The sequence below is a fragment of the Larus michahellis genome, chromosome 4 (assembly GCF_964199755.1).
Source record: "Larus michahellis chromosome 4, bLarMic1.1, whole genome shotgun sequence".
In the NCBI taxonomy this organism is placed as follows: Eukaryota; Metazoa; Chordata; class Aves; order Charadriiformes; family Laridae; genus Larus; species Larus michahellis.
The window spans coordinates 74846151-74873515 of record NC_133899.1 but is presented as its reverse complement, the minus strand read 5'-3'; the positions used below and the strand labels follow the sequence as shown (position 1 = coordinate 74873515).

At 37.8% G+C, this 27365-nt stretch overlaps 1 protein-coding gene across 8 annotated transcripts in view; it reads left to right on the top strand.

Moving 5' to 3' along the window:
* The window catches only part of CHID1 (chitinase domain containing 1), a 137890-nt gene that overhangs the window by 17909 nt on the left and 92616 nt on the right, over positions 1–27365 (top strand). For all 8 annotated transcript variants that reach the window (XM_074585620.1, XM_074585626.1, XM_074585619.1 and 5 more), the window contains 2 exons: positions 1735–1827; positions 25835–25936. In XM_074585620.1, the coding sequence (XP_074441721.1) occupies positions 1735–1827; positions 25835–25936 (195 nt within the window). The remainder of the gene's footprint in view (positions 1–1734; positions 1828–25834; positions 25937–27365) is intronic.

Sequence of the window (27365 nt, the reverse complement as noted above, 5' to 3'; positions counted from 1 at the left end):
GGAATCAATAAATGTCTGTTTAGTTTAGTGTTGTAATTTTTTAATGCGTTCCTATGGAAAAGGATTCTTTTTTGCTATAATTGATTTGTCTGAATCATGCCACTCTTAACATGGAATGCATATGATAAGGAAATGGGAGGGAAAGATGTTACTTTCCCAGAGCAAGAATGGTAGAAACACATGCTGCAGATAGACCAAAAGCTGATTCCTGTAATCTTTTGTCTCCCCCCAAAAGAGAAATAGAGGTGGCAGTGTGACAGTTCATTGTCAAGAGCTGTTCAGCACAGCCAGCTCTCAAATTGTAAGCACAAAATACTGATGGTATTGGGAAAGTGATAAAACTTTGTTTGTTTGCCAGGATTTTGAGAGTAATGGCTTTTGTAGCGTCCTTAAGAAGTTTTCATGAAACATCAAACCATTTCAAGGAAAATTAAAATTCTTGGTTACCTTTGGATAGTCTCTACGTTGTCAAAGTCAAGCATCATTACTGTGATGGATAACTATGTTGGAAGATCAATGATTTCAGAAAAATATCTCTAGGATAATACTGCCTTGAAAGGCACAACAGTACCAAAATTTGTTTATGAGAGTTCAGGTCTAATTCATTTTAAGTGGAGCAAACAACTTGGGTGATTGCTTATGTATATCCTGACGTTCATGCTTTTAGCACTTAAAGCCTACTGGAATGGGTTGCGAAGTTGCTTTCTGCTCGGTTCAGGTTTAAGCATAGTTCTGAACAGATCTAAAATTCTGTGCTAGTATCATGTCTGACTCCCTTTGTGGATCCACCCTGCCAGTGGATAAATATCAAAGTTGACTTTGTTCTGAAAAAGCAAATGACTTACGGAAGGCACACAGAAGGGCCATATTTATAGTGCAAATTGAAGGTAATATTGGACTCCTCTTAAGATAACAATAGCCATTAAACTTTTTTGTTTCTGCAGTCTGTCTCTGAAGGATTTTCTGTTAACATCACCCTTCAAATCAGGAAGACTAAAAACAGTTTAAGTGAGAATTTTTGAGTTTATTTTCCTATTGAAATGTTTAGAATATGGATATGAAAATCAGCTTTTGTGAAAGACTTTAAATGATGCATATGGAAGGTGATACTTCAAATATGACATTGTCAAACATTTATTTTGTAGTTATACAGTAATGTATTGAAACAAAAGGATTATTTATACAGAAAAAAGCATCAGAAATGCTTCTAAATACAGCTTCAGAAATATCCTTTGAAGATTGCATGTCTTGCTGTGAAAGCATCTTTACAAATTCTTAGACCTCATGTGTAGTAATAGAGTGACAACTTGAATCTATTCAATAGCGGCTTGTTTTAGAACTGTTACTGATTCTTCTATTGATTTAATTCTTTTTACTGAATATGACCTCAAGAGGTTACTTGCTCTGATAAGGTATGTTGGTTTTACATGCTAACAGTGCATAATTAGATTAAAATAAAACTCGGAAACATTTTAGCCCCAAGGTGATCACCCGTTCCAGTAGAACTAAGACTGTCTCCAGCAGTTCAGTGTTCTTAGTCCTGGAAGAGGGTAAACCTCTAATCAATCTTCCTAATATTTTTTTTCTGGTATGATCATTCACTACAAAATGTGTTTGGCTCTCTTGCCAGCTGCATGTTTTCAATTATTTCTATAGTTACTTGTTAACTTGCTATTGCCAATATGTAGTGCCGGTTTTACTGCCTTTCCCTCTAATGATATATTTATATTTCAGGGAGTTGATTCACTTGCTCACTCACCTTTCTGAAGCTCTGCATGAAGCACAACTTAAACTCGTACTGGTCATCCCTCCTGCAGTTGCAGCAGGGTGAGTATTCCTATTTAGGTGGCAGGTTCCAGATGAGATACTTTCTTGTCTGATACACAATAAATTCAAAGCTTTGTGTATAGCTATGCAGCCTAAATGAATAAGAAATTATTCGAGTTTGATTGGTAGTCATGTCTTCATGCATGTTGCACTGAATAGTCTTAGTAACTATGTGCGTTCATATATATCTCATAACTTTTGATGTTGAAGTAACTTGCAAAGGGACCTTCTATTGTGGTGTTAACCCAAAATGTCTGGTAAGAACTTCCAGGAACAGTTGTGGAGTTTAATGACTTGTTGCCAAGGATTGAAAAGGATGTCATAAAGGTAGCATATAAAAGAACTTCTGAGCCTCTGGGCACAATTTCAGCTATGATAGATAGTAGTTATTCTTTAAGTAAGAAAAACAGAGCTACAGGAAGGAATTATATCTGTAATAGGGCTGTGGGGTTTTAAAATTATTTATTTTGACTTTGTAGTTCGTATGTACAGAAAATACATTTCATAAGAGGATAATATTTAGAATTGTTAATGATTCTGTTTATTTGTGCAATGATTTGAATCTGATGGATATAACCATTTGTATGCTCTTCTGGCTCGACAGCAGTAAGCAGTTCTTATCTTTCACTGTTTATAGCAGAGAGAGATTTACTTCCTAAGATTGTATTTATTGAAAAAACAAAACCCATTTGGAAAATGAGAATGTAATTTCATTATATGTGGAAGGAATTTGAATCCTCTTGAAGTTTTTACACTTTTAGGAAAAGATTCTACATTGTCTCCAAGTGATCTGTAGTAAAACTGAAAAATCACGGTTTTACAGTATCTCTAGTCTTTATCTGGGAAGAAAGTGGTACTCCAGTATTTTGGTATTTCAGGGAGATTGTATCTGGTCCTTCATGGTTTTGTGTGATCGATCAGTGAGTATATCCATGTGAGAGTGAGCAGATAGAACTGAAGACAAGGGTGGAAGGTGATTTAGAATACCAGCAGAGTGATGTGACTTCATTATTGTGATTTCAAATTGAAATGCGGGCTATGCCAGTGCTATGCAGCTTTATTAGCAAGAGTTTTGCCAGTATCCATCTGCCAATTAAGTAACATTTGTTCATATTTGGATGCCCTTCCAGGTCAAAAGATGCATGGTATTCTTGAATCATGAGCATAGCTATCTGTTGTGCTACCTTGTGGAAGAGTGTTTATGGTATACAATAGTGCTACAAGGATATACAAGGAATATGTCATGCCTTTCAGAGACTTGTGATAGTAAAGGTTGTCTTACCCTAAGAACTACCAGGTTCTGAATCTCTGTATTCCACTTTCCCCTTTCCTTGCTTCTCAAAGGTAATCACAGAATGGTAAGGGTTGGAAGGGACCTTCGGAGATCATCTAGTCCAACCCCCCTGCCAGAGCAGGGTCACCTAGAGCAGGTTGCACAGGAACACGTCCAGGTGTTGGTCAACTTGTCCACCAGGACTCCAAGTAACTCTCTGTAAAGCTGCTTTCCAGTAGGTCAGCCCCTAACCTGTACTGGTGCATGGGGTTATTCCTCCCTAGGTGCAGGACCCTACACTTGCCCTGTTAACGCTGTGGATAGGCAAAATGTTAAAGCTATGTGTATGTCATCGGTGATGGCCTTTTACTGTCAGAGTGAGAAGCTCCAAATCCCTATTAGTTGTTTTTAAGAGGTTTGGTGTGGGCTCTTGCCATATGGAACTGCAGAATAATGAAACATAACCTGTTGTAGAGGATTACATGCAAGAAACTGTTGTCATAAAGTAATTGAGTATGTTGCAGCGTGTTCTGCTAACTGCAGAATAGGTGACCTATGGGGGACACGTGCAAATCCTATGTTATGCTTGTTCCTTATCTCTGAATTTTATCAGGAGGTACCTCCTCCTGGTTATGCAGATGTGTTTGGCTTACTGGTCTTGACTTGCTGATCATGATAACTGGGGAAGACTTATAATATTTGCATAGTCAGCAATGCAAGATTATTTTTTTCCAGGTTTCCTTTTTCCTTCAATCTGTTCAGCAACCTTATGCCTGCACGTGAAAATTCAGTAATGCAAGTCACTCTTAAATAGAGAGCCATTATTAGGTATTTTTCAGATGAGTTAGTAGGCACCTGAAGAAAAATATTACAATGTCTTATTTTTCTCACCTTGGGCTATATAATAGTATGGACAGGCTCACAGCCACTATGGTTTATGACAGTTTAACAGCACAGTTTCAGGATGATGTTGTACAACCTCCTAAATTTCTTGTAGGCTGTCACAATCTTTCAGTGTACGTTCACTTTCAAGGTGCCAAAAAGGCTGAGAAAATGGAATGCCTGAACAGGCTTGTAAATGTCTCTTCTGCGTCTGGACTTTTCTCTGCAATGGTCTCAAGTTTTTGCTGAGTTTTGTGAGGAGGTCCAGTAGCACCAGGGAGAAACAAAGCATTTCTGCCTAGAGGTATCTTAAGCTTAAATGCTGCCTGCTGAAAAGATTCAGGGACCCTGTAGTAGGTGACTGAAAAGTTGTCTATGTGCTGAGGTCAGTTAGCATCTGTACTGCAACTGTGACGCCACCTCTTCTGTAGGTTAGTGATGGAACTCGGTACAAACCAATTCCTGAATATAGGATATGTACATTCTACCATTTTAAGATTGTAAGCCCAGATTAATATCTATCTGTGATTTTGTTCTTCAATAGCTGAAGCAATCTGATTGCAGTTTGTTTTCTGTAAAGCTATGTTCTTCAGGATGGTTTTTGTTGCTTTATATTGTGCAGCAGAGGAAAATATAGCTGTTTCATATCCTTAAAATGAAGTAGCTAGTTTAATGCAAAAATCCCTTTGCTTCTGTGTGTGGCTGGCCACTAAATTTTGATAGGCAGAGAGGGAGAAGCAATGTGTTGAAGACAAGGACAAAAGCAAACAAAATAAATTTCATGTAAATTGGTAAAGTAGACAGTTCTGTAAAATAATACCTTTGTAAAGCCCTTTTCGTTAGGGACTGAAGGGCTCTGACAGCCTACCTGCATTTTGAGGAGATTCCTTCCTGTTACTCAAGCCCCTGTGTTTCTACCTCAGTTCTGATGGCTTTTTGCATCATGTTTTAGTTTCTGGTGCATTATGGCCTTAAGAAAGTAGATCCAAGTCTCAGGACAACACTAGACTTAATGCTGCTGTTTCTTTTTCGCTAGACATGGTGTGGCTTGTTCCCTTTTCTTCTTTGTGCTCTGTGTTTTCCATGGTCTTCCCATGTCAGAATACACACAGTTTTGCGTGCTGCTACACTCCAGATCTTGGAATGCTCAAAATGGAATACACTATATAAAGAGGCTCAAGAATTTATTTTTCATCCACTTAATGTTTTAATGGTCTGACAGCCCAAATTATCTACTTGATACAGAAAAGCCTTATTAACATTACAGCTACAATTGTTATGCAGAGGCTTCCTTTCTGTATGTGGTATTCTTGAGTTCAAGGCAGTAGTCACTTGACCACCACACAATTATTTGAAAGAAAATTCAGGCCATAAGATACAGAGGATTTTAAAAAGGAAGAAGCTTTTAATCAGCCATGTTTCTCAGTATGAGGCATCGCATGTGTTGTAGGGGAGGTATGTTGTTCCTTACTGTCATGGATGTCTTTGCATGGCTGTTGAGAGCCACTTTTGTGTCTGGTAATATTTGATTCTTAGGAAGCCAGCTTTCTTTGTTAAGACAAGGTTGAGAGTCATTCAGATTTGCTTCAGAGTATAAACGCTTAGGAACTTCTTCTGATGCATGGATGGCTTTGCTGGTAAAACTTCCTACTATAGAGAAGGTTTCAGGAACTGAACTACGCTGTTGTCCTCTTACATGATTTCCAGTAAGCCAAAGTGTTATATGCCTTATTGTATTAACTCATTGCACCAAAGACCAATAACTGCAGTATTTCTTTAAAAATAAAGACATGGAAACTAAGTCCTTAAATATCTATTTCTGGATCATGAGATAACCTTTGCAACATTCACAGACCATTAATACTCTCATTTCTTGCAGATTTCTCTGGAAAATTGTGGGCTGTTATGCCTTTGTGTCATATGGATGTTCAGTGGTGATAACAAATACCTTGGGATTCTTCTGCTTTGGTTGTCAAAAATAATAAGAAATTACTATGTCTTCTCTTCTGTCTGTCACTTACTCCAATCTTTCATGCTGCCCTCTTGTGATCTACATTTCATCACAATTGATAGCTCCTTTTTAAAGTAATTTTCTGTTGCTATTAATTGTAGTCTAGTACAGATAAAGCAAAGGAGAACACTTTAAAACATTTTTCTAAAATGCTTTATCAGTCAGTTCATCACACAGATGCTTTTTAAAATGCTAATGCATGCTCTGGTAGAATTTAAGAAATTGCTGTGAACAGTGTTCACATTAAAGTGCATTTGCTCCTTTTGGTGGTAGGGAGAAAGTGGAGAGCAGTACAAACCTTAAGATTCCTGTTCATCGTGATGCCTATTGACATTACCGGATTCAGTCTCATAGCCAGAGGGACTTAAATCTGTTTTGTTTATGTACAGTCATAGGGGGCTCTACAGTCTGGTTTTTCTAAATCCTGAAACAAGAGTTGAAGCCACTATAAGTCCTCTGGATTGTTAAAAACATTTTGCCTTGACCAGAATTTGCTTTGTTATAGTTAACTGTGTCTTTCAGGACTATTTGCAGTCAAACACCACACTGAGGTTTGGATTTGGACCTTGTGTTGTCTTTGCCCCTCCTGCTGCTCTTCTGCATATTGACAGGGTAGTGGGTTCATAGTTCCAAAACCTTTCTGAACTGGGATTTTGAGATGCCCTATTAGAGCTGGGAAGAGCTGTCTATCTGAAGTGCAATTTTTAACCTGAAATATGTATTACATATTAGTCACATTCTTTTCAATTGATATTGTTATATAAGCCACCTGTCTGTCTTCCTATTGAGTTAATTAGAAAAAACACTTTAACTTCCTGAGTAAATAGGCAGCTGAAACTATGTTCATCAGTTATAGAAACATCCTAAAACGTTCACAATGTCCATGCATGCTTTAAAGAGTAGAAGTACGTTGGATTTAATGATATCAATAAGCAGAATCCTGAAATATTCATTCGCACTGCTTGACTTCTTAGATAGTAGCTGTACTTGAAAATTTTTGATTTATAGGATAACAAGGCTTCAACTGAAAAGTGCTTCCCGTTGTGTATAAAATATCTCGTGTTATCAAATTCTTTGTGTCTTGAAACTCACTTTGGGTTTCAAATCTTACACACGGTTGAAAGTGTGTTTTAATGCATCTTATAGTCTTTATTTGTTGAAATCACTGTAGACTGTTAATCAAAAACACAGCAAAAGGCATGGAAATAAGTATCATCAAGAATCAAATAATATTTTAGAGTTCAGCAGCTGGCAAAAGACTGATAAAGGAGACATGAGCTGTGTGTGGAATACCCTAACCAGCTGGGATGCTAGGAGTTGAAACATTGTTCCTTTTGTGCTCTACCCTGATTAAAATTTAAAGAGAGAGTATAGTTAAATGTAAGCAGTTTATTTAGGAATTTGTAATTTAGACTCCTTTGATATGCATTAAGATCAAAGCAGTCTGGCAGCAAATGCTATCTGAAAGGAGACACTTTTAAGAGCTAAAAATACTGGTTTGCTCAGGGACAAACAAGCTGGAAAATGCAGCATTGCACATGAGATCGAGTGCATGATGCAGGAAAGAAACATATTGGGTTATCTCTTTAACTTCTCAAATTCAGCTTTTGCAAACAAAGACTATGTGAGACTGATCCTCCATCTGAATCTTGCTTTCATAACTAAAGGATCTCGTGAAGCCTTTGGATTTTGGTTTGGTTGTGAAGTGTGCTGGGCTAAAAGAAAACTTCACTTGAAGAAATATATATATATGTATTTTAAATCCAGACATTTTATATATTCCTTTACAGCATTTTCTTATATATCTGTCTACAGCATTGCCCAGAGACGGTTGCACTGGTATAATCAAGGTGTGGGAATGTGTGCAGGGGCTGATCAGGAGACAGGAATCTCTCTAGCAAGCTTTGCTGTCACAGAAAATGCATGTAGAGCTACCATTGTGGCAAACACAGGTTGAGATAGTTAGTATTTCCATCCACCTGATGTCCAGGAATTGCATGATTTTCCTCCAAACATAAGTGATTTGCAAGAGAGAGGAACAGCAGGAACCAAAGCTATGCTCTAAAAAGTCTATGTGTTATATGTGTTATACTGTGACTATCCTTTGGGATGGGAGACTTGTGGTTGCGTATGTCTGAAGAGAGGTGCTAGGATTGCTGCGTTATGTAAATGGTTGCTAGAGCAGATGGTTTGCTGAAGACTTCCAGCCTGTCTTTCAACAGATTGTCTCAAAATGTTAGAGTGTTACTGCTTTTAACATGCATGGATATGGATGCATGTATAAACTCTGAGTACCATTTCTAAAAGGGCATGGGTAGCCAGGCATATTCTTACCATTGGTGATGGTAACTCCATTTATGCTGACTAATCCTGGGTTTGGTTAAATTCCTGTCTCAAATATGTGTACTTCAGTCATTATTGTACTGCAGAAATCAAACTGGTGAAAGCTGTGTGAATATTTTATATGGATATCACAAACCTCTTTCTGAATAGAATAGCTGTGCTGGAGTGAACTACCTTGATGCCTAAATATACTGTGGAAAAAAAAAAAAGGCAAACGGGACTCGAAATTTGGTTGAACGTGTTCTCTTAAAACTATACATCACAGGGACTAAGTTGGTTATTTTTGTTTTTTTCTCTATACTTGCATGCTTTATAATACTTTAGGGATGCTTTGTCAAAGGCAAAAAGGGAGGCTTTGAATTTGAATAGTAACTCTTTCTTGTCTGCAAGTAAATTGAATTTAATCTGACTAGATTATTACATATGTTGTCCAGATTCAGCAACCATTTTATCTGTGGTATTTCTCAGTTACTGTGAAGAAAACAATGAGTAAAGGAAATTCTTAAGCTTATTTAGATGAGCTGTCATTGGACAGAGCATCAGTAATGCTCCTCTTTCCTGCTGTCCTGAGAAAGAGCAAAGGCATGCAAAAAGCTCTCAGGAGCTGTAGATGGGATGCTGTCTTCACAGGGATTCTGAATCCAGCCGTGGTTGCATAACCATGGCCTTTCTGGCATTTGTAGTTTATTATAGACACTAGACATACGGTGTAACTGTTAAGGATCAACTTGGTCATTAAAAGCTGTTAGTTTTGCTAAACACAGTGTTAAATAACTCCATATTTACAGACAGGTTGTTAGTGGCCACTTTTCTCAGACTTTTATTGTCCCCTGAAGGATAATCCTTTCCCAAAGCAGCAATAAAAAGTGGCATTGTCTGCGTCACTTCTTAATATAACACTGTGCTCTTTACTTGCATTTTGACGGTTGATATGCATCAAGAAGTTTGTCATGTGTGATGGATATCCTTTTTAAAACACCTGTCTCTAGATTACAAGACAGTAGCTGCTTCTTGAATAGCAGATGATTCTTTATCTCTTGAAGTTGTATGGAATCTGTAAATGAGAAAAAGTAAAATCTCAAGTAAACAAGTGAAGCATCTTGACTTATTTGACGTGCCATTGAGAATTTTTTTTGAGTCTTTTTTTAAGGAAGATCACATTTAAGATACTAAGAGCTTGTTTTGTCATACCCCGAGTATATGATGAAGCTACAAAAAAGCACTTGTTACTTTGTCACTATTAAAAACCTGCTGCATTTTTGGAAAAAAATAAAATATCTGCTTAAAATCTCCAAAACTTTGGAGTTTTGTATGTATCAATCATAATTAAAATGCATGGAAGACAGTTTTAAAAATAGATTGTTTCAATTGTTTGAGAAGCCTCAAGTAACACAAGGCAGCTTTATATTTTAGTAATTTTATCAAGTCTAGCATGGTAATACTAGATATATATCAGGCCCTGATCCTTGGTTTACGTAACAGTATGCAAAATAGCTGCTGATTTTACTTACCATGTCTTAATAACATGCTTACCAGTACAAAGCAGAGAGTATGTTTTCATTTAATCTTATGGGACATGGTGTTAGGGATTATTAGTAAAAATGAAGCAAATTGTAAACAAATCATTGGAGCTATCACTTCACCTCGTGAAGTTCTTAAAAATACTACTACTGGTAAATTGCATAGAGTTTAGCTAGAATAAATTGTTATCTCCTGGCCAGTTTCTGATAGTATATATCAAAGTAGTATTTAAATTAAAACCCAGCATGTTTGCCTCCAATAAAAGGTGCACTTAACCTCACGGTTTCACATGTAGCAGAAGGACTGTGAAGCATTAGTGGAAATAGGAAGTATGGTTCTTCATCTCTAAAAGAAAAGCTTTTAGTATGAATTTAATGTAAGTGCCAGCTTTCTTAAAATAGTCCACTGCAGATGTGCAACTGTTGGACTGAGATGACATTTCAGGTGCAACCTGTCAGCACACCTTGTATGGAATAAATAAAGTCTGTTAATATTTTAGTATGGGTCATATTTTGTAGACCTTGGGTCGTTCTTCTCTGGACCCTCTCTAAATCTCCCACATCTTCCTTAAAATCTGGTTCCCTGAACCACATATTTTAAGCTGTGGCCCTCAGATTTTCCAGGAAGAAATATGTATCCGTATAGCATAGGGCAGAATGTATAGGACAGCATGGATCAACTGTGTGACACGTGCCTAGCAAGTCTAGTATGTTCTGGATACATTAGACCTGTTGTATATGCAGTATAAAATCAGTCTTGCTGGACCCCTGTAAAATCTGGGCCAAATAAGTGGTAGGGCAGTATATGTCCTATGAAAGTGACCTAAAACATTTTCCTAAAACAGTAAGGCTGGTGGATTAAGTTTGCACAAAATAACAGAGTGGTAAGTAAACATTTAACAGGAGGTGATCAGATCTTAAAGTTATTCCAGAAACGTTAAAAGGTACCTGGGATTAAGTAAAGATGGGTATAAAGTACTATTTTAAGGAGGGAGAAGTAAAACATGGAAATGCACGGAAACTTTCTGGGCAGACCCGTCTTGGAAGAGGATCAGGCAATTTCAAAATGCCAAGGCAGCAGTGCTGTGAAACATAGGGAAAGGGACACTTTTAATTTTGAGATGATTGACAGGGAGCTTTCAGGGTGACAAAGGGGAATTATTCTGCCCTTGGTGCTAGGCAGGTCTCATGGAAAACTGAGTCTGGGGTACTATGTTATAGGAGGATGTAGAAAAATGAGAGTGTTTAGAGGAAAGCAAGAAAAATAGCTAGAAGTATAGATAATGTCTCCTTTGAGGAAAGTGTGAAGAATTGTATTTAGTATATTAAAAAGAGGAGAAGAGTGTCAGGAGACAATACTTCTTCAAATACGTCAACAGGGGCTGTATAAGTGACAGTGATCCACTGGTCTTTACATCAGCTTGGAAGAAAAGGATAAAAATGCTCTTAGTTCATGATAAAGAATTCTTAGGTTGAGCACTAGGAAAACAAATAACGTCAGGTGGCAAAACACTGTAGAAAAGCTTAGGAAAATTTTGTAATGTTCATATGCATTTTGAACTTGATGCATTTAGGTAGCAGTTTATGCACAGCTGTGTGAAGAGAAATGGGAAGGCAGCACCTTTATTAATTTCTTTGGGTGGCAGAATTAATGCGAGACTCAGGCAACACTCTATTCTTATTTGGCAAAAGAGTGGAAGGAAGCAGAGCTGAGCCAGTGTGAGAAAGAAGAAGAAGAGTATGCTCTGTTCTGAAATTTTCTTCCTCTATCCCAGGAACAAAGCAAACATTCACAAATACACCTTCCCCCTGTTTCTGTTGAAGAGCTATGGGTAGCTCCTTGTGCAGGGGATACACCTAGGACTCAAGCTAGCCTTATTCTTTTTTTGATAGGTACTTTTGAAGTAAAGTACTTTCCTAGTAAAGTTTTATGTAAGCTAGAAATCTAGAATTTTTTTCTTTTACTTGTGATTAAAAAAGGGTGGGTGGGGCAGACACAGTAGAGGAATGGAGAGATTTTGGGCATCTGTTCTCAAACTCAGACTTTACGGGCTTGCTTTTAGCCTTAGTGAATTAAAATGACAGGTAAACATTTCCAACATAATGTCTAAAACACTGAAGAGGCTCGTACTGTTAAATTTATAACCTGATGTGAATTTTCATGAGTTGTCTAAAATTGACAAAACAAGTCTATGACAAACCATTTCCTGTCAGATATCCTGCTGGCTGTTTTCTCATTGTTCTGAAAAGTTTGCGACATCTGTATGTGAAGCACAGCATCTCAGAGTGTGTTTCTGCTTCCCAGCCATTCTCAGCTAACTGCAGTTATATCCCAACCATCATTTTTAACTGCTGCTTCTTACTGTGTCTGATATCATTTGACTGGGGAAAAAAGTTGAAATTCGTGGCACTTCTTACCTATCAAACAGTCTGAAGTCTTAAGATTTGTAATTGATTTGGGTTATACTAAGGTTAAGTGTTCTTGACGCTACATTTTTTTAAAAGCAATGAGAAGTTGCTGGCAGAGGATATTTTTGGTTTACTTATGCATTATGATGCAAGGGACTTTGACAAAAACTGAAAATATCTCAAGAGCTATTACTGTATCACTGTTTCTAGAGTATGGAGATTATAAAGCCTTGACAATGTTTTACTGTGATTCAGCAATTTTCCTCTTTTCAGCCTCAAAGTGCTTTTGATTTAAGCTATTAAAGAGAAAGCATTTTATGTTCAAGTGGCACTTAGTATTATTTTGAGAATCTTCATTATAGTATACTCGTTGTTCCAGGAGCTGGATCTGTTGACATTCCCAAACAAGGTCAGGAGGAATGTTCTGTACTGGTTTTGGTATGGTTTTGTAGTAGTGGGGGCAGAAGATATCCAAGTCTTTTTTTGTCATGAAAAGACTAGCTGTCTTGTTTGGTACTTTGAAATGGCATTCTTCATCGATAGAATAGAATCATAGAATGGTTAGAGTTGGAAGGACCTTAAAAGATCATCTAGTTCCAACCCCCCTGACAGGGGCAGGGACACCTCCCGCTAGACCAGGTTGCTCAAAGCCCCATCCAGCCTGGCCTTGAACACTTCGCGCTCCTCTGGACTCACTCCAAATGGTCCATGTCCTTCCTGTGCTGAGGACTCCAAAGCAGGACGTGGTACTCCAGGTGGGCTCTCACAAGAGCAGAGTAGAGGGGCAGAATCACCTCCCTTGACCTGCTGACAATGCTTATTTTCATGCAGCCATTGAAACTGTTCATTGAACGGTTACCTTGTTAAAGACAGTTCTTTTGGTGGATTAGAAAGTGAAGAGAAAACTTTTCTGGAGAAGTTGGGAAGCTTTTTCTAGCGTCACTGCAGTTCATGAAGAGATACTTATGTAACGGGGTTTTCCACCGTTAGACCATTGTTCAGAATAGGTGGATGTTTCTTTGTGTTTTTAATTTGTTGTGGGAATCAGCTGTCTCTTAGACCTCACTATAAGTTTTGTAGATCAGGATCCACCTTTGTATTAGGAGAAATCCTAGAATTGTTCTTTATGCCGTCATCAAGGTGTTTAACAATGGATTTGGGGGATGGACACCGCCCAGCATTCTGAAGTGATTTCTCTTTTTAAAATGTTCTTGCTAAAGTTCAAGTTATTACTACCTCTCTTATGCTAAGCTTAGTAAAATCTCTTCAGAGAAATACAAGAAGAAAATGCTCAAACAATATACATTTGCTCTCTGAACTTTAAAAGAAAGCCAGGCAACTGAATTAATGAAAGTCACTTGTTAAGCAGCTGGAACCAGAGATGGCTGAAAAGCGGGATTCCCAGTTTGTGCCAAAACAGCCTGCAAACCAGAAGTTTGGATATTCAGCTTCTTCAACTTACTGCACAGTAACGCTGTTTGGTCTTCAGAGAGTTTGCAAAATACGTCTGTGCTATGCAGAAGTCTTGCTCACTTGCTGGTGAAACACGTGCAGTTAAATCTGCAATTGAGCATGTCTTTTGTTTTTCACTTTTTTAGATTCTAGGCTTTGAAAAGAGCCTATTAAAGCTACTGCAGTCCTGGCAAATAATCCATATCAAATTTGTCTGTCTTTATTGGCTTCTTGAGCTGCACAGCAGTAGTGCAGCTGCATTCATTTGGAAGCCGCAGGAACCCAAAACGCTTCTCTCATCAAATATTTGAATATAATATATGCTGCTCATTCAAAATACAGCAGCATCTCTAACTTTGTATGTTGATATTTGAATATGTAAGAGTGGAAAAAAAAATAATCTACAGCCTCTCTCCCTGTTAGTTGAAGCTTCTCTATGTACGTACTGTCAGTATTTTCCACCTCTAAACTTAATTTCTCCAAAACTAAGATTTTTAGCTAATCAGGCTATTCTTTATTCTTGCTGAAAAAACATTGCGGATGTGAAGGACTGTCTAAAGTAGCTTCAGCTCTTTCTTTCCAGAGCTGCTGTGCAATGAAAATTACCAGAATCTATGCAGTCTTCATTACTGCTCTCCAGTAGCAATGGATATCAGCTTAGTTTTGCTACCCTGCCTCTTGGGAAAGACTGGCAGCAGGGCAGCCAACTTGTACCTCCTTTTACTTTGCACTGTTATGCTCTTTTCCTCCTTTCCTATAAATATACATACATACTTGGCTGAAAAGTAGGAAGAGTACATGATGAAAAATTGCTTGTTGCCTTCACAGTTGCCCAGCTCAATGGATGCCACAATTGACCAGTGATTTGCATATATGATAAATGAAACAAGTGTTTTAGTCTCTTAGAAGTTGGTTCTGAATGGATATTTGTAATTACTAGGTTAATCTGTGTTTTTCACCAGGAATCTGTCATCCTCAGATGTTGCTGCAGATTCAGTTACCTTGCCATAACTTTGTGTTTACAGAATGATATGTTTGTGGGTTCACTATTCCAGTATAGGCAGTGTTTTCCTTAGAAGCATTTCTAAGCAAGTGGTAATTGTGGTGCAGAATATGCAAGTAAACAACAAGGTAGTTTTTCTGATAACATATGGTAAATAAATTCAATTAAATTCTAAGATGTCTCTGTTTCAGAGTGAAATAGGAACCATCACATACTTTTAAAATCATTCTTAGGCAGGACTATGCAGGTCAGAATGTAAAGCCTTGAAATTTTGGTAAGTAGATAACGCCAGGGATCAAAACAGCAGGAAACCTATTACTTGTTTCAGATGGAGTTTTAAATTATCAGATTATGTCAAATAACAGCATACTAGAAAAAAAAAACCACTTTGTAGATCAGTATTTATAAGGAGGATTCTGTTTTACCAATACTTACACTTAATATTATGAAAGGTTAAAATGTTTGTGAGAAACTTGGCCTTAATAATCTTATTTTGTTGGAATCAATAATACTCTTTCTGATCTTTCTATACATCTGATTATCTTTCTTACTTTTCCTTCCAATTTGACAAATGAGGTCACATAAGAGCAAGCAATTCTAAAAATGATCAGTGTGTATTCCTTGTAGAACTACCTAGTATATACACCAAGTATGCTCTCCCATGCTTGTTGTTGCTAATAAAGAAATTTGATGCTGAAAGACACTCTCTTTGGACCGGCAATATGCAGAAATGGGACTTGGGAAGGAAAATCTGAGAACTACGAACATTTTCCAATTTGTTGTGCCTACTTGATAATAACACGTTGCCCTCCATTGTTCCTGTCGTTGTCAGTCTTCCTGTGAGTATCCTAAAAAAAAAAAAAAAAAGGCACTGTCAGGAATATGGAGAGTACAGTTGCATATAAAGAGATTTTGAAATAGGGCTCTGTGCCTAAAATTCAACATTCAAGAAGGCATAGAAATGACTCTTAAGTGGGCTGTCAAGGCTAGCTGACTGACATAATAGTTTTCGTTGCATATAAGAGAACCTGTGAAATAAGTGTGACTTGGATCACAAGATACAGCTTGAGATTTGAGTTTATATTGAGGGGAGCAGAAAACTGTCTAGGAAATGACTACTGAGTAACAGTTATTGGAGAAAGTTTACTAACCTCTTCAAATTATAGTAATACTATTGAATCATACTTAGAGTCACACTGTTGGGCTCATGGGTTTTGTTTCTTTCCTTTATAAAGGCTTAAAGTATAGGTCTGTCAGTCACATCTCTTTTTAAACTGAATTCTGTTAGCTACAGTAGATTTGGATGCTTGTTAATGACTCTAAACTATGTCTGTTTCCCTCACTGATGACTTCCCTGTTTTTGCTGCTGTTTGTTGGGCAGCCGACTTAGTACAGCATGGCTCTGACTGCAGCCATGAAAGGTTCAGTGCATTTTATACAGATTCAGAAAGGACTTGAGAGGAACAAATCTGTTCGTAGAAGTGGCTTCTTAAAGACTGCCTTACTTTATAAAATTAGTGCAGCCAAGGTCTGACTGCACTGTGACATGTGCTGAAGCAGGTGTACACATCAGTTTTTGTATTCCCACTAGGGAGAATCATTAAAATAATCTGTAGGTCAACTAATGATGTTCAAAGAGAAGAAAGAGTGGAATGTATTCTTCACCAGGTCTGGCACTTGCAGCTCTACCAATTCTGAGCCAGCCAGCTGCAATTACTGCATCAGTTTCAGTGTGAAGTTGGAGAACTTTCAAAAAAACCCCAAAAAACAAAAGAGCATTTTAATTTTTGCAAGGAGGAATTAAGCCTGCATTTGGTGTGTTAGACGTTTTTAAGTTAGGCTCATATGCTTCAGGATACAAGCTTGTTTTGCATGGTGCTCTGTTATTGGAGCATGGCTTGCCTGGGCATTAAGCCCTGTCATGAAAGGCACTAGAATAGTTTGGAAATCAGGAGAACCACATGGTGATACAGTGGATGTTCATAGTCTTGCTTAAATGACTCCTTTGAAGAGGCTGAAGCAACATAACAGAAACAGCATTAAAGGAGAGCAGTTAACCTCCTCGAAAATGGAAACAGTAAATACAAATGTCGAAAGAAACCTTTTCTTCTTTGGTATTCAGATTGTTTTTGTCAAAACAGATGTATTTCTTATGTTGGCTTAAGAGTTTCAGGTAAAAATTCTTAAGTTACTTGAAAAATACAGTGTAAGTGGTGCAGACTAGACTGACAGCATGCTTCAGCTCTGAGGACAGCAGTTTTCAGGCTCACTTGTCTGTAGGTGTCTGCTGGGATTTCATGCTTTCTTTTCAGGTCATTTAATTGTTGGCATGTTTCTACTTCTTGACTTCTGTACTGGTTTAAACCAGATGGGCCACAGGTAATTAGTTTGGCTTCATGAAAACTGTGTGGGCTACTCCATGACAAGAACAGATCTTGTGTTTCTCCATATTTGAAGAGGAAGTACTGCAAAAGCAACAGCTGGGATGGGATATGTACCTTAAGGAAGAGTGCCAGCCCTCAGCCTTCTGCAGAAATCTCATTTGCTACATAAATACCATTTTGTTTCCTGATGAAAATACAGCAAGTTTTTACTTGTCAGTCTGTTATCATTTACAGTCCCCTAGTGATGTGAAGAATCATTAGGCAAAGTAACCACTCCCAGCTCTTTTGTATTATGAATCTGTAGCACTCAGTTACAATTTTCTTGCTTGTCAAGCTGGATAGGTTTTGTTGTTGGTTTTTAAATGCCTACCTTAATTTAATTTGAGCATTTGGTAAAGAGATTCTTGCCATTAAGAAAACTTGAACATAATGCTAATAAAATCAGGGAAAGTCAGGTTTGTGTTTTTAGGATGCACTTGGTAGAGAATTTTTTTGTTTTGAATTGTGATCTTTTCTGTGGACAACTGACAGATAACCATTACACTCTTTGAAGGCATCTGAATTTTGCCATTTCTATCATGAAATTAGTGCAGCAGCCAGAGACAGTGCACAAGTAGGGTTGCAGGGTTTGATTTCTGAATTTAAGCTACTATGCTGAATAGTAGAGAATAATATTGGAAGGTGCATTATCCTAAGGCAAAATAAACAAAAATTATATGACTTTTGATAGATGTTTATCTAACAAATAGTTAAAATCTACCAATGAATGAATGTTATTTCAACGCTCCCAGACTACCTACACTATTAGAAGATTCTCCCTGGTGTCTAGCCCAGGCTTGCTAAAGTAATTATCTTGGGATATTTAGGCTGTTCCAACTCATTAGTAATGAAGTGCAAAATTGTCATATATCCATTAAAATTCCTCTTTTTTCATTTGCTCATTCTTTCATAATTTTTATCTTTTGGGATGATGTTTCTCTGACTTATTAACAATAAGGTAGTCTTTCGTATTACATGAGCAAAATGTGATTTGGAGATATTAAGAAAATGGGTGTGAGTTGGGATGGGAAGAAACCTGTTGCTTTTGTCTCTGCCTCCATCTGTCCCAATGTTTTTAGTGTGTGAAACGGGGAGAGTGTTCTAAGAGTAGAACCAGATGAAAAAACATGACTGGAAGAGTGTGTGTGAACAGGGGTGATTGTACCGGTTTATTGAGTTACCTTTCAGTTTGATTTTTATTTCTATTTTAAGAGGAATGGGAAATTTATACTAACTTGGAATTTGTGTTACTTGTTTCTCCTGCAATGGACTGACCTCAACACTATGGTTCAATGGACTAACGTTTTTGGTTTTGCAATGTACAGTCCCTGATTTGTCATATTGTTGTGGATTTGTAGGCCACAAAATCAGATACTGTGTTTAAGCTTTGATTTAACTGAGATTTGGATCGTATCATTACACACAATTTTTCAGCTCTTGCAACTTGTATTACAAATTGTGTTACAAATGCTTGTGAATGTATTTGAATACTAAGCATGAGCATTTTCCAAAATGCTTAACAAGTAACATGCATCCCTGTAAAAGCCTTGATATGTTGTCTGCAAGGATGTGCTCACTGAGGGAGAGAGGTCAGAGATGGAGATCATGCTATGCTTTTTAAAATCTCCAATAAACTGCATGGAATTCAGCCCCCACTATGTTTTGAATCTGTTTTCATGTGTCTCAGAATCTCTGGTTGTTTGGTTAATCATTCAGTGTGGTCACGTTCTTTTTTTGACAGCAAAGATTAGATCTTTAATTATCGTTCATGACTTCGAACAGCGATATTGTGTCAAGGTCCTGTTGTTGACTTGCCTGCTTCACCCAATACTATTGCATAAAGAACTTAATTCTATTTTTAGCACGATTACTGAGGAAACAAGGCATCTGTAAGCTTTATCTCTTCCATTCTTCATCTTTCATGTTTTAGCATTTGACCAGTTTCAAACAAAATTGATGTAGACATAGAGTTTTAATAGTCAATTCCCTGCCATTTCATGAAAGCAGGCAGCTGGACAGATGAAGATGACCCATTTTTTTTCCCAAGATCCAGCAGTGAGAGGGCATTATAAATGGAACATCTATAAGATACAAGAGAATCTAGTCACAAAACATCAACGGAAACCAAGATCCATATAGAACTGTTTTCTACATACTGATAGTGGAGAATTAATTCAGTGAGCTGTCGTCCTTACAGAGTTTTGGAGAACCTAAAAAGAGATAGGGTATTTACAAAACTGCCAAGAGGATTTTTCCTGAAAAGAAAATGGTTTCAGATTTTAAGTTGTTTATGCATTTGCCTACTTCATTGTCATGCCTATAATTGTTTGATGCACAGGGTAATGTTTTAACTCTTTCTCCTATTTGCTATAGAATAGACAGAATGCAGGAAGAAATGGTGAATTTTTATTGAGTGATTGTGCATTAACTAAATTCAGTGGTCTGTGTTCATAAAGTGCAATAGCCTTATACTTTAGTGCAGCTAACTGCAAGGAGCTATGAAAACTAATAATATCTGATGGTGAAGAAAGATAGGAGAAGGGAAGATTTGCAAACTGTTGCTTTACAGATAAAACAGAATTATACGCAACAAGAAAATAAAGTAATTACTGAGAAGATGGCTTCTGAAATAGATATATACAGGAAACAGAAAATCAATCAGTTTTCCATTATGAAGGACTGTTCAAAGACGTGAGGATACAGAAAACTCCTCTTTTATATGGAGGGAGAAGGTGAGGTAACCAAACAAGAATACAGTTTGAACTTTCAGGGAATACCAGTCATTGGAAGACTTTTTTTTTTTTTCTTATCTTATTTCATCTTGAGAGTAATCATAGTGAGACAAGAAGTAATTGAGAATGTAGATTCATTTGAAAGTGAATGAAAGTGGCTTGCATGGTTGAAGTATTTTTTCCAGTCTTTCAATATGAAAGACTACAAAGTCAAAACCTTATAGAAATACTTATAAGTAAAGCACTAATGGGAATTATGATACATGGGACCATGTGCTATTTGGAAGATTCAGGTAATCAGCATTCTAGGCTATGAAACTAACTCCCCTGCACTTATTTTAGACTTGAAAGGATAGAATGGTAAAAAGGGACGGTGAAATTCTGTATACAGAATTTCATACCAAAGCTGTATACAGAAATACCAAGGAAAACAGGTGATTTCTTCCTTTAAGTCTATGATGTTGCCCCTATAATAGTTTCTGTATATACATATAGCAGCGTGCCATCAGAACATACTGACAAATTGTCGGGAATATGTGCAAATAAGACCTATGCTCTCAGGGCAATAGTTGTTCCTCTCTTGCTGTGTTGTCTAGCAGAAAGTTGAGTCAGGAGCCTACAAATGGAAATGGCAAATCTCTCAACAAAGTAAAGGAGCTTCTTAGTCGTGTCAAAAGTGACATAGCTAAGAATGGGAAGAAATGAATACTGGGCCATGTAAACAAGGTTTCAGTAGGAAAGTCAGTATTTTATCCAAGAAAATGCATCTCTTGAAAGCATGTGGTGGAGGCCGTATTACCTCTCAAGGATGGTCTGATGCAAAAGTATTGATGTGTCTCAGGGACAGCTGTTATCTGTACAAGAAAAGGACTGATACTTATTAGAAATATTTCTGTGTCTTGAACATTATGCTCAAAAAGTAGAGTGATTTTTCTTGTAACTCAGTGATTCCCTATAAAGGGACAGGAAAGATGGAATAGAATAGAGTATTTTCCATTGGAAGGCACCTACAATGATAATCTAGTCCAACTGCCTGATTACTTCAGGGCTGACCAAAAGCATAGGGCCCAAATGCCTCTTAAATGCTGACAGTCATGGGGCATCAGCCACTTCTGTAGGAAGCCTGTTCCAGTGTTTGACCACCCTATTGGTAAAGAAATGCTTCCTAATGTCAAGTCTAAACCTCCCTAGTGCAACTTTGAACCATTCCAATGCGTCCTATCCAGGGAGAAGAGATCAACACCTCCCTTTCCACTTCCCCTCCTCAGGAAGCTGTAGAGAGCAATGAGGTCACCTCACAGCCTCCTTTCCTCCAAGCTAGACAAACCCAAAACCCCAAACTCAAACTCAAAGTCCAAAACCCAGAGGATTAGCCGCTCCTCCTGTGACATTCCTTCCAGCCCTTTAATCAGCTTTTGTTGCGCTCCTCTGGATGCATTCAGGTACCTTAATATCCTTCTTAAACTGTGGGGTCCATAACTGCACACAGTATTCAAGGTGAAGCCACACCAGGACTAAGTACAGTGGGATAATTACCTCTTGACCAGCTGGTCATACTGTGTTTGACGCACCTCAGAATGCAGTTTGCCATCTTGGCTGCCAGAGCACGCTGCTGACTCATATTGAGCCTGCCGTCAACCAGCACAAGCACCTGGGATAATGTCCTATAGACGTCATGATGGACATTATATTAAGACCTCAGATGAAACGAATGATTTGTTGTATATATAGTATCAGAGGTGTTTTTTACTGCAGTTTAAGTGCCATAAATTTAATCTCTGTGGTGAATATCTCCTCGTGGAGCAACTTTTACAGTCCATATAGATGCAAATTTGTCTGAGATTAGATGGCCATTTCCAAACGTGAATAGCTGGGGGTTTTGCTCATATTTTAATAAGTTTCAGAGTTAACTATGTTGAACAGTGATATAAGAACCACAGAAGAACAGTAGTGCATTTGAGCAGAATGTTAAGGAAATTGAATGACATTTGCTTAAGGTATTGAGATAGAAAAATACAAATGCAAATGTCATATGAAGTGTCTGGTTCTTAGAAAAGCAATAAAAAGAATGTAATATAAGCTAACATAAAAAGAATACCCTTTTCTGCTTAAATTTACTTCGATCCAAATTGTTTCATATTTATAGTCCGTTTTGCATAATTTCAGTATATTTTTAGGCCAGTAGGAGTAGGCTTCTTTAAACAGCAGATTTCTCTTGTATTCAGTATTCAGCTTCACTATTCTAACAAGTACATTTGTTAGACTCCAAATGAGATGTAATTTTTGAACTGTTTCTTATGGTGAACTCAAAGATAAAGCAAATGAAGCAGTTCAGAGGTCAGGGTTAATTCCATGGAAAGAAACTTTTCAGATGTATTAAATCATTTGCCTTTCCTGTTATTCATGTTCATATACCTGACTTCTGCTCCTTCACATTTGTGATATTAATAGTGAGCAGATAAAATCACCAAGGTTTTAGTTACCTGACAATTTAATAACAAGCTGTCTTTAGTACATATATTGTACAGTGCTGATAAATGATTATGAAGTTTCTGCCACTTTACTGAATATTTTGGAAACAGTATTCAAGGCTTAGAAGAGTGACAGGCTTTTCACTCAGACTTGGAAACTTTATTCTCATGGACTCTGCATATTCCGTGCCTTCTTCTGACTTTCTCTGTGCTGGTTTTCTCAATGGTGTAGTCAGTAGAACATACCTGCCCTTGGGTTAAGTTTACCATTAAATATCAGAATGATTGGGAAACCACAAATGAGAAGCATAATACCTATTGAAAAATATTTAGTTTTTATCCTTGAGGGCCAATTTTCAAGTCAGGACAATTCTCAAGCATGAATCAAACAGTTTTGGTTTTGCTTCAGTGGACAGTTTCCCAAAGTGCTCGACTAGAGCACTGTGTCCAGCTCTGGAGCCCTCAGCACAAGAAGGACATGGACCTGTTGGAGCAGATCCAAAGGAGGGCCACGAAGATGATCCAAGGGCTGGAGCACCTCTCCAGTGAGGACAGGCTGAGAGGGTTGGCGTTATGTGGCCTGGAGAAGAGGAGGCTCTGGGGGGACCTTATAGCAGCCTTCCAGTACCTGAAGGGGGCCTACAAGAAAGCTGGGGAGGGTCTGTTTGCAAGGGCATGTAGCAATAGGACAAGGGTCAACGGTTTTAAACTAGAGCAGGCTAGGTTTAGATTAGACGTTAGGATGAAGTTCTTTACAATGAGGGTGGTGAGACACTGGAACATGTTGCCCAGAGAGGTGGTGGATGCCCCATCCCTGGAGACATTCAAGGCCAGGCTTGATGAGGCTCTGAGCAACCTGATCTAGCTGAAGATGTCCCTGCTTACTGCAGGGGGATTGGATTTAGATGACCTTTAAAGGTCCGTTCCAACCCAAGACATTCTATGATTTTATGATTCTGTGAATTGACTGGTTGTGCTGATTGAGCTGATGAGTGGTACTTTCTCTTGGAGAGTGGTGGTATTTTAACAGTATCCATGGAAAGACAAAGTGTATTTGTTGCTGCTGGGTTTGTTCCAAGTTGGAAATTTATGACCTTGCTCCTCAGATGGCATTACTTTGTAGCTGAAGTAGTTCAGTTACAAGCTCTCTTTGGAGAAAATTATGACAATATCCATTTTAACTTGAGGGGGGCTTGTTTGCTTTTTTGTTTTGGTTTGGGTTTTTTTGTGGTGGTTGTTTCAGTTTTTGGGTTTTTTTCCCCTCCATATTCCTTGACAGTGTATATGAAAAATGGATGCAGAGGACAAGTTACATATACAAGTTTCATTAAAGTTCTACTCAGCTTAATCTATAAAGCAATCCAACTTGCCCTAACATCTAATACACATTATAATTACTTGTTATGCTTTTCCCTTCATGAGTAATCAAAATCAATTTACTGAAAATGCGTTTTGCAGGAGCTTGCGTTGGGGAATTACGTTGCCTACAGACATCCAAGTTGCCATGACACTGTTCCATAGGTGTCTTTCATTTTCTTTATTCTTGTGGAACAACTGTACTTTGCAATTGAAGTAAATGACAAGCAGATAACTAACCAAAAAACTGAGGTCCAGCAATAGGTTCCAGACGTGAAGATTTGGTTTAATTTGTCAAGACCCCAGAAGGAAAGCAATGGGATTTCTCCTTAGTATGACAAGTATATCACTGGTTCTGAAATCTTTAAAATTCCAGAACACTACTATGATTCATACAAATTACAGCTACATAATCCAGTGTATATTTGGTCCTGTTCATTGACCTGACTTGCAAATATCTTTCATTCTTTATTCCCTTGTAACATGACAGGCACGTTAAATGATTTATTCTGTCCCACTTTGTAACCTGTATTCTGTTCACCTCTTTCCTAATGTGATGGAACAGGAAGTGTCCTTGTAAACTGATAAATGAATGCTGTTATGCTCTGGTGATCCACTTGGCACATATTGTTGGATGGCGAATTTGCACACTGATCCAAAAGTGATAAGGGTCAAAATAAGTGATTTTTTTCAGCTTATTACTAGCATCTGTCACTGAACTTCTTTTTGTTTTTACATTTTAGATGGAACATGAGTGGGTTTAATGTGTATCTTGTCTAGACAGGGGTTGGCTACTAATTTCTAGATCAAGTAGTGGTTTCTGATATTACTGGGAAGGTCTGGATTCTTCAGTCTATCTCCTCTGCTCTCTAGAGGAGTCTTGTACAGTCTCCTAAGTCCAACTCTCGAATGGCAGAGTCTCACCACAGAGTCTGTAGCTATTAAACAATTTTTTTTTCCCCTTTTCTTTTGTAATGTTCACCTATGAACCCTGCTCTCCCAGGGTATTTAAGACAATATGCTATTTCTCTACCTCTCTGTCTCGTCTTAATGTGCTTCACAGCCCTCTGCCTCAGAACATGATTCTGCCGGCAGCAGCTTCTCCTTTTTAGTTCAGTCCCATCTTTGCAGTGTGATTAAGGCTTCCTTATGTTCCCTGCTGTGCTATGCGTGCTGCTAGTTTGAAGTTACATATTCTCTTTGAAACAGATTCAATGTTTTCAGGCAACTCCTGTGCATTAGTTGTTTCTGAGTTGAATAGTTGAGGGAGTCAGTAGTCTCTATGAGTCCAAAACTGTCAAAAATACCCCCCCCTCACCCATGAAGTAAGGTAGATATTAACCCAATGCTAAATTTTGTAAATGAGGAATAAGCAAAAAGAGTGGGAAGTAATAATTGTGTTCCATATTTCATACAAAGATATGCTGAAAGCATAACTAGACTTTTGTCTAGAGAAGTTCATAGAATGGATTTCTTCTTCCCCCCCCAAAAAAAGAAAGAAAGAAAAGAGATTTGTACAGTCTTTTGCTAAAACCAGGCAGTTGCATAGGCCTTCTGCTTTTTAGGACTTTTTTGGAAGGGAATGAAAAGAAACTAAAGTGTTTTTCACTGGTGAGAAAAAAATTCATAAGTACAGTACAAACTGAAATTATCGTTCCTTTTGAGATTAATAAAAAGTTACCTTTGGTTTATGTTTTTGTATCAACAGCTGTACCTATCCATTTATTTAAGTATGGCTCAGATAACTTAGTTTTATAAATATAAAAAACAGTTTGACAGGCCAAGCGATTGAAGGTTTTGTAGAAGCTTTTAGAGCTCGGTTAATTGCTACCTAAGGCAATTTGATTAGTCCACAGCCCTTATCACTATTGTAGCCATGATGGAAATGCTTGTTTGGTAAGTATGCTGTGGAAGTCTGATCCTTCCCACTGGCAGCATAAGTAGCACTGAATTTTTTTTTTTTTCTTAGGCATTTATTTTAAGAATGCCACTGAAATACCTTTTTTTGACACCTCAGAACGAAAGATTTTTCTTACCTGATCAAATAGCGTGAAACCCAAAGGAGAGACTAAACCAGGTTATTGTAGTAATTTATCTCTTCCTGTTGTTTTTGTTTTGCTTTCTTTTAAAAGGACTAACCAGCCGGGAATGTTCACAAAGAAAGAATTTGATCAGTTGGCCTCAGCAATAGACAGCTTCAGTCTCATGACATATGACTATTCAACACCACAACGGTAAGACTCCATCTAACATTAGGAAAAGATTGCTGAAGGAAGTGATTCCCAGTTAAGTAGCTATTAAATCTCCATCATGAGTTCAGATACTAAAGCTTCAGATTAGTAATTAGGATAGGTGATTTTTGAACAAGCCAATAACGCAAGACATTGTTTAATAGCAGTGTAGAATTGGCACCCAGATATTGTGAAAGGCTTTGTACTCAAGCTAAAAGCTTATCCTTTTACTAGTACTGTGAAACTTACTCTTTTTCCAGGCCAGGTTCTTTTGGTTTTAGTTATTTAGCACAGTTCTGCAGGACGGGTACACGAATAATCTAGTATGTATCGTTGTTGAAAAAATTAGCTTTAAAGCACAATTGACAACTCATTTGCTTCATCCTGAGGCAGCAGACTGCCTTTTGGCAACACTGTTAATGTGAACATGCTTAAACATGTTTTTCCATTCTTCCACTAGTCCCTTCCTTGTACTGATACAGCTGCTTGTGCAGCAGCTCATCAAACCAGATCAGGGAGCTGATCTGACTGAAAAATAACACAAAATCCCACTCTTCTACATGAATATTCCCTTTCAGGAACTTAGTGTTTTTAACTGTGTGAAAATGGAACAGCGATGTAGTTGAGAGCTCCTTAAACTCTACAGAGACTCTTTAAGTTGCTGTTCTCCAAAAGCATGGTTCATTTCACCTCCAAATTGCATTTAAGGATATCCTTTTGGAATTCCTGGGAGACTCTGTGTATCTTGCTTCAAGGTGGCTGTCCAGAGTTAATATTTGTGGTAAACTGGCAGATTTAGAAATGCCATCATTTTTGTGTTTATTACATCACTAAAACCTTTGTCACCTGTAGTATATTAGCATTTTGATAATGTCCCGACAGATTTAAGAAAAAGGAACTTTTGTCTCTTCTGAAGTGAATTTATATACCTCCTTCTATCTCTCCCCAGGCCTGTCTCTACATCTTCAAACCTCACACCCTAGGGGAGAACAAATATAGGCAGTAATGTGTACTGAAGTTAGAACGGGTTTTTTATTACTTTCTGCTGGAATATGCAGCATAGATGTATCCAGTTTAGCTTTCCTCTGGGTAAATCTGACATCTATGAAGATGAGGTGCTAAGGGCTTTTGTACAGGCTATACAAACCCATCTGGAACACTGGATGAATTTTGAAATACTGTGCTGTAGGTGGCATCTTTCCTGTGTGGTGAAGCTACACCATGCTTTATGCCATGTTAAAATCACAGGCTCTCTTATGGTACAGTCAGATCTTTATGCTTTCACTGGCACTTTAAGTTACTTAGATGTGACTTGTAGCTGTTAATATTTTTACTTGAAAGGAGGAAGGAAGCATTCCTCAGTTAACACACCCATTGTATTTGGAATAAATGGAGTTTCTGAGATGTAATGCTTCTAGTCTGAGAAGGGATT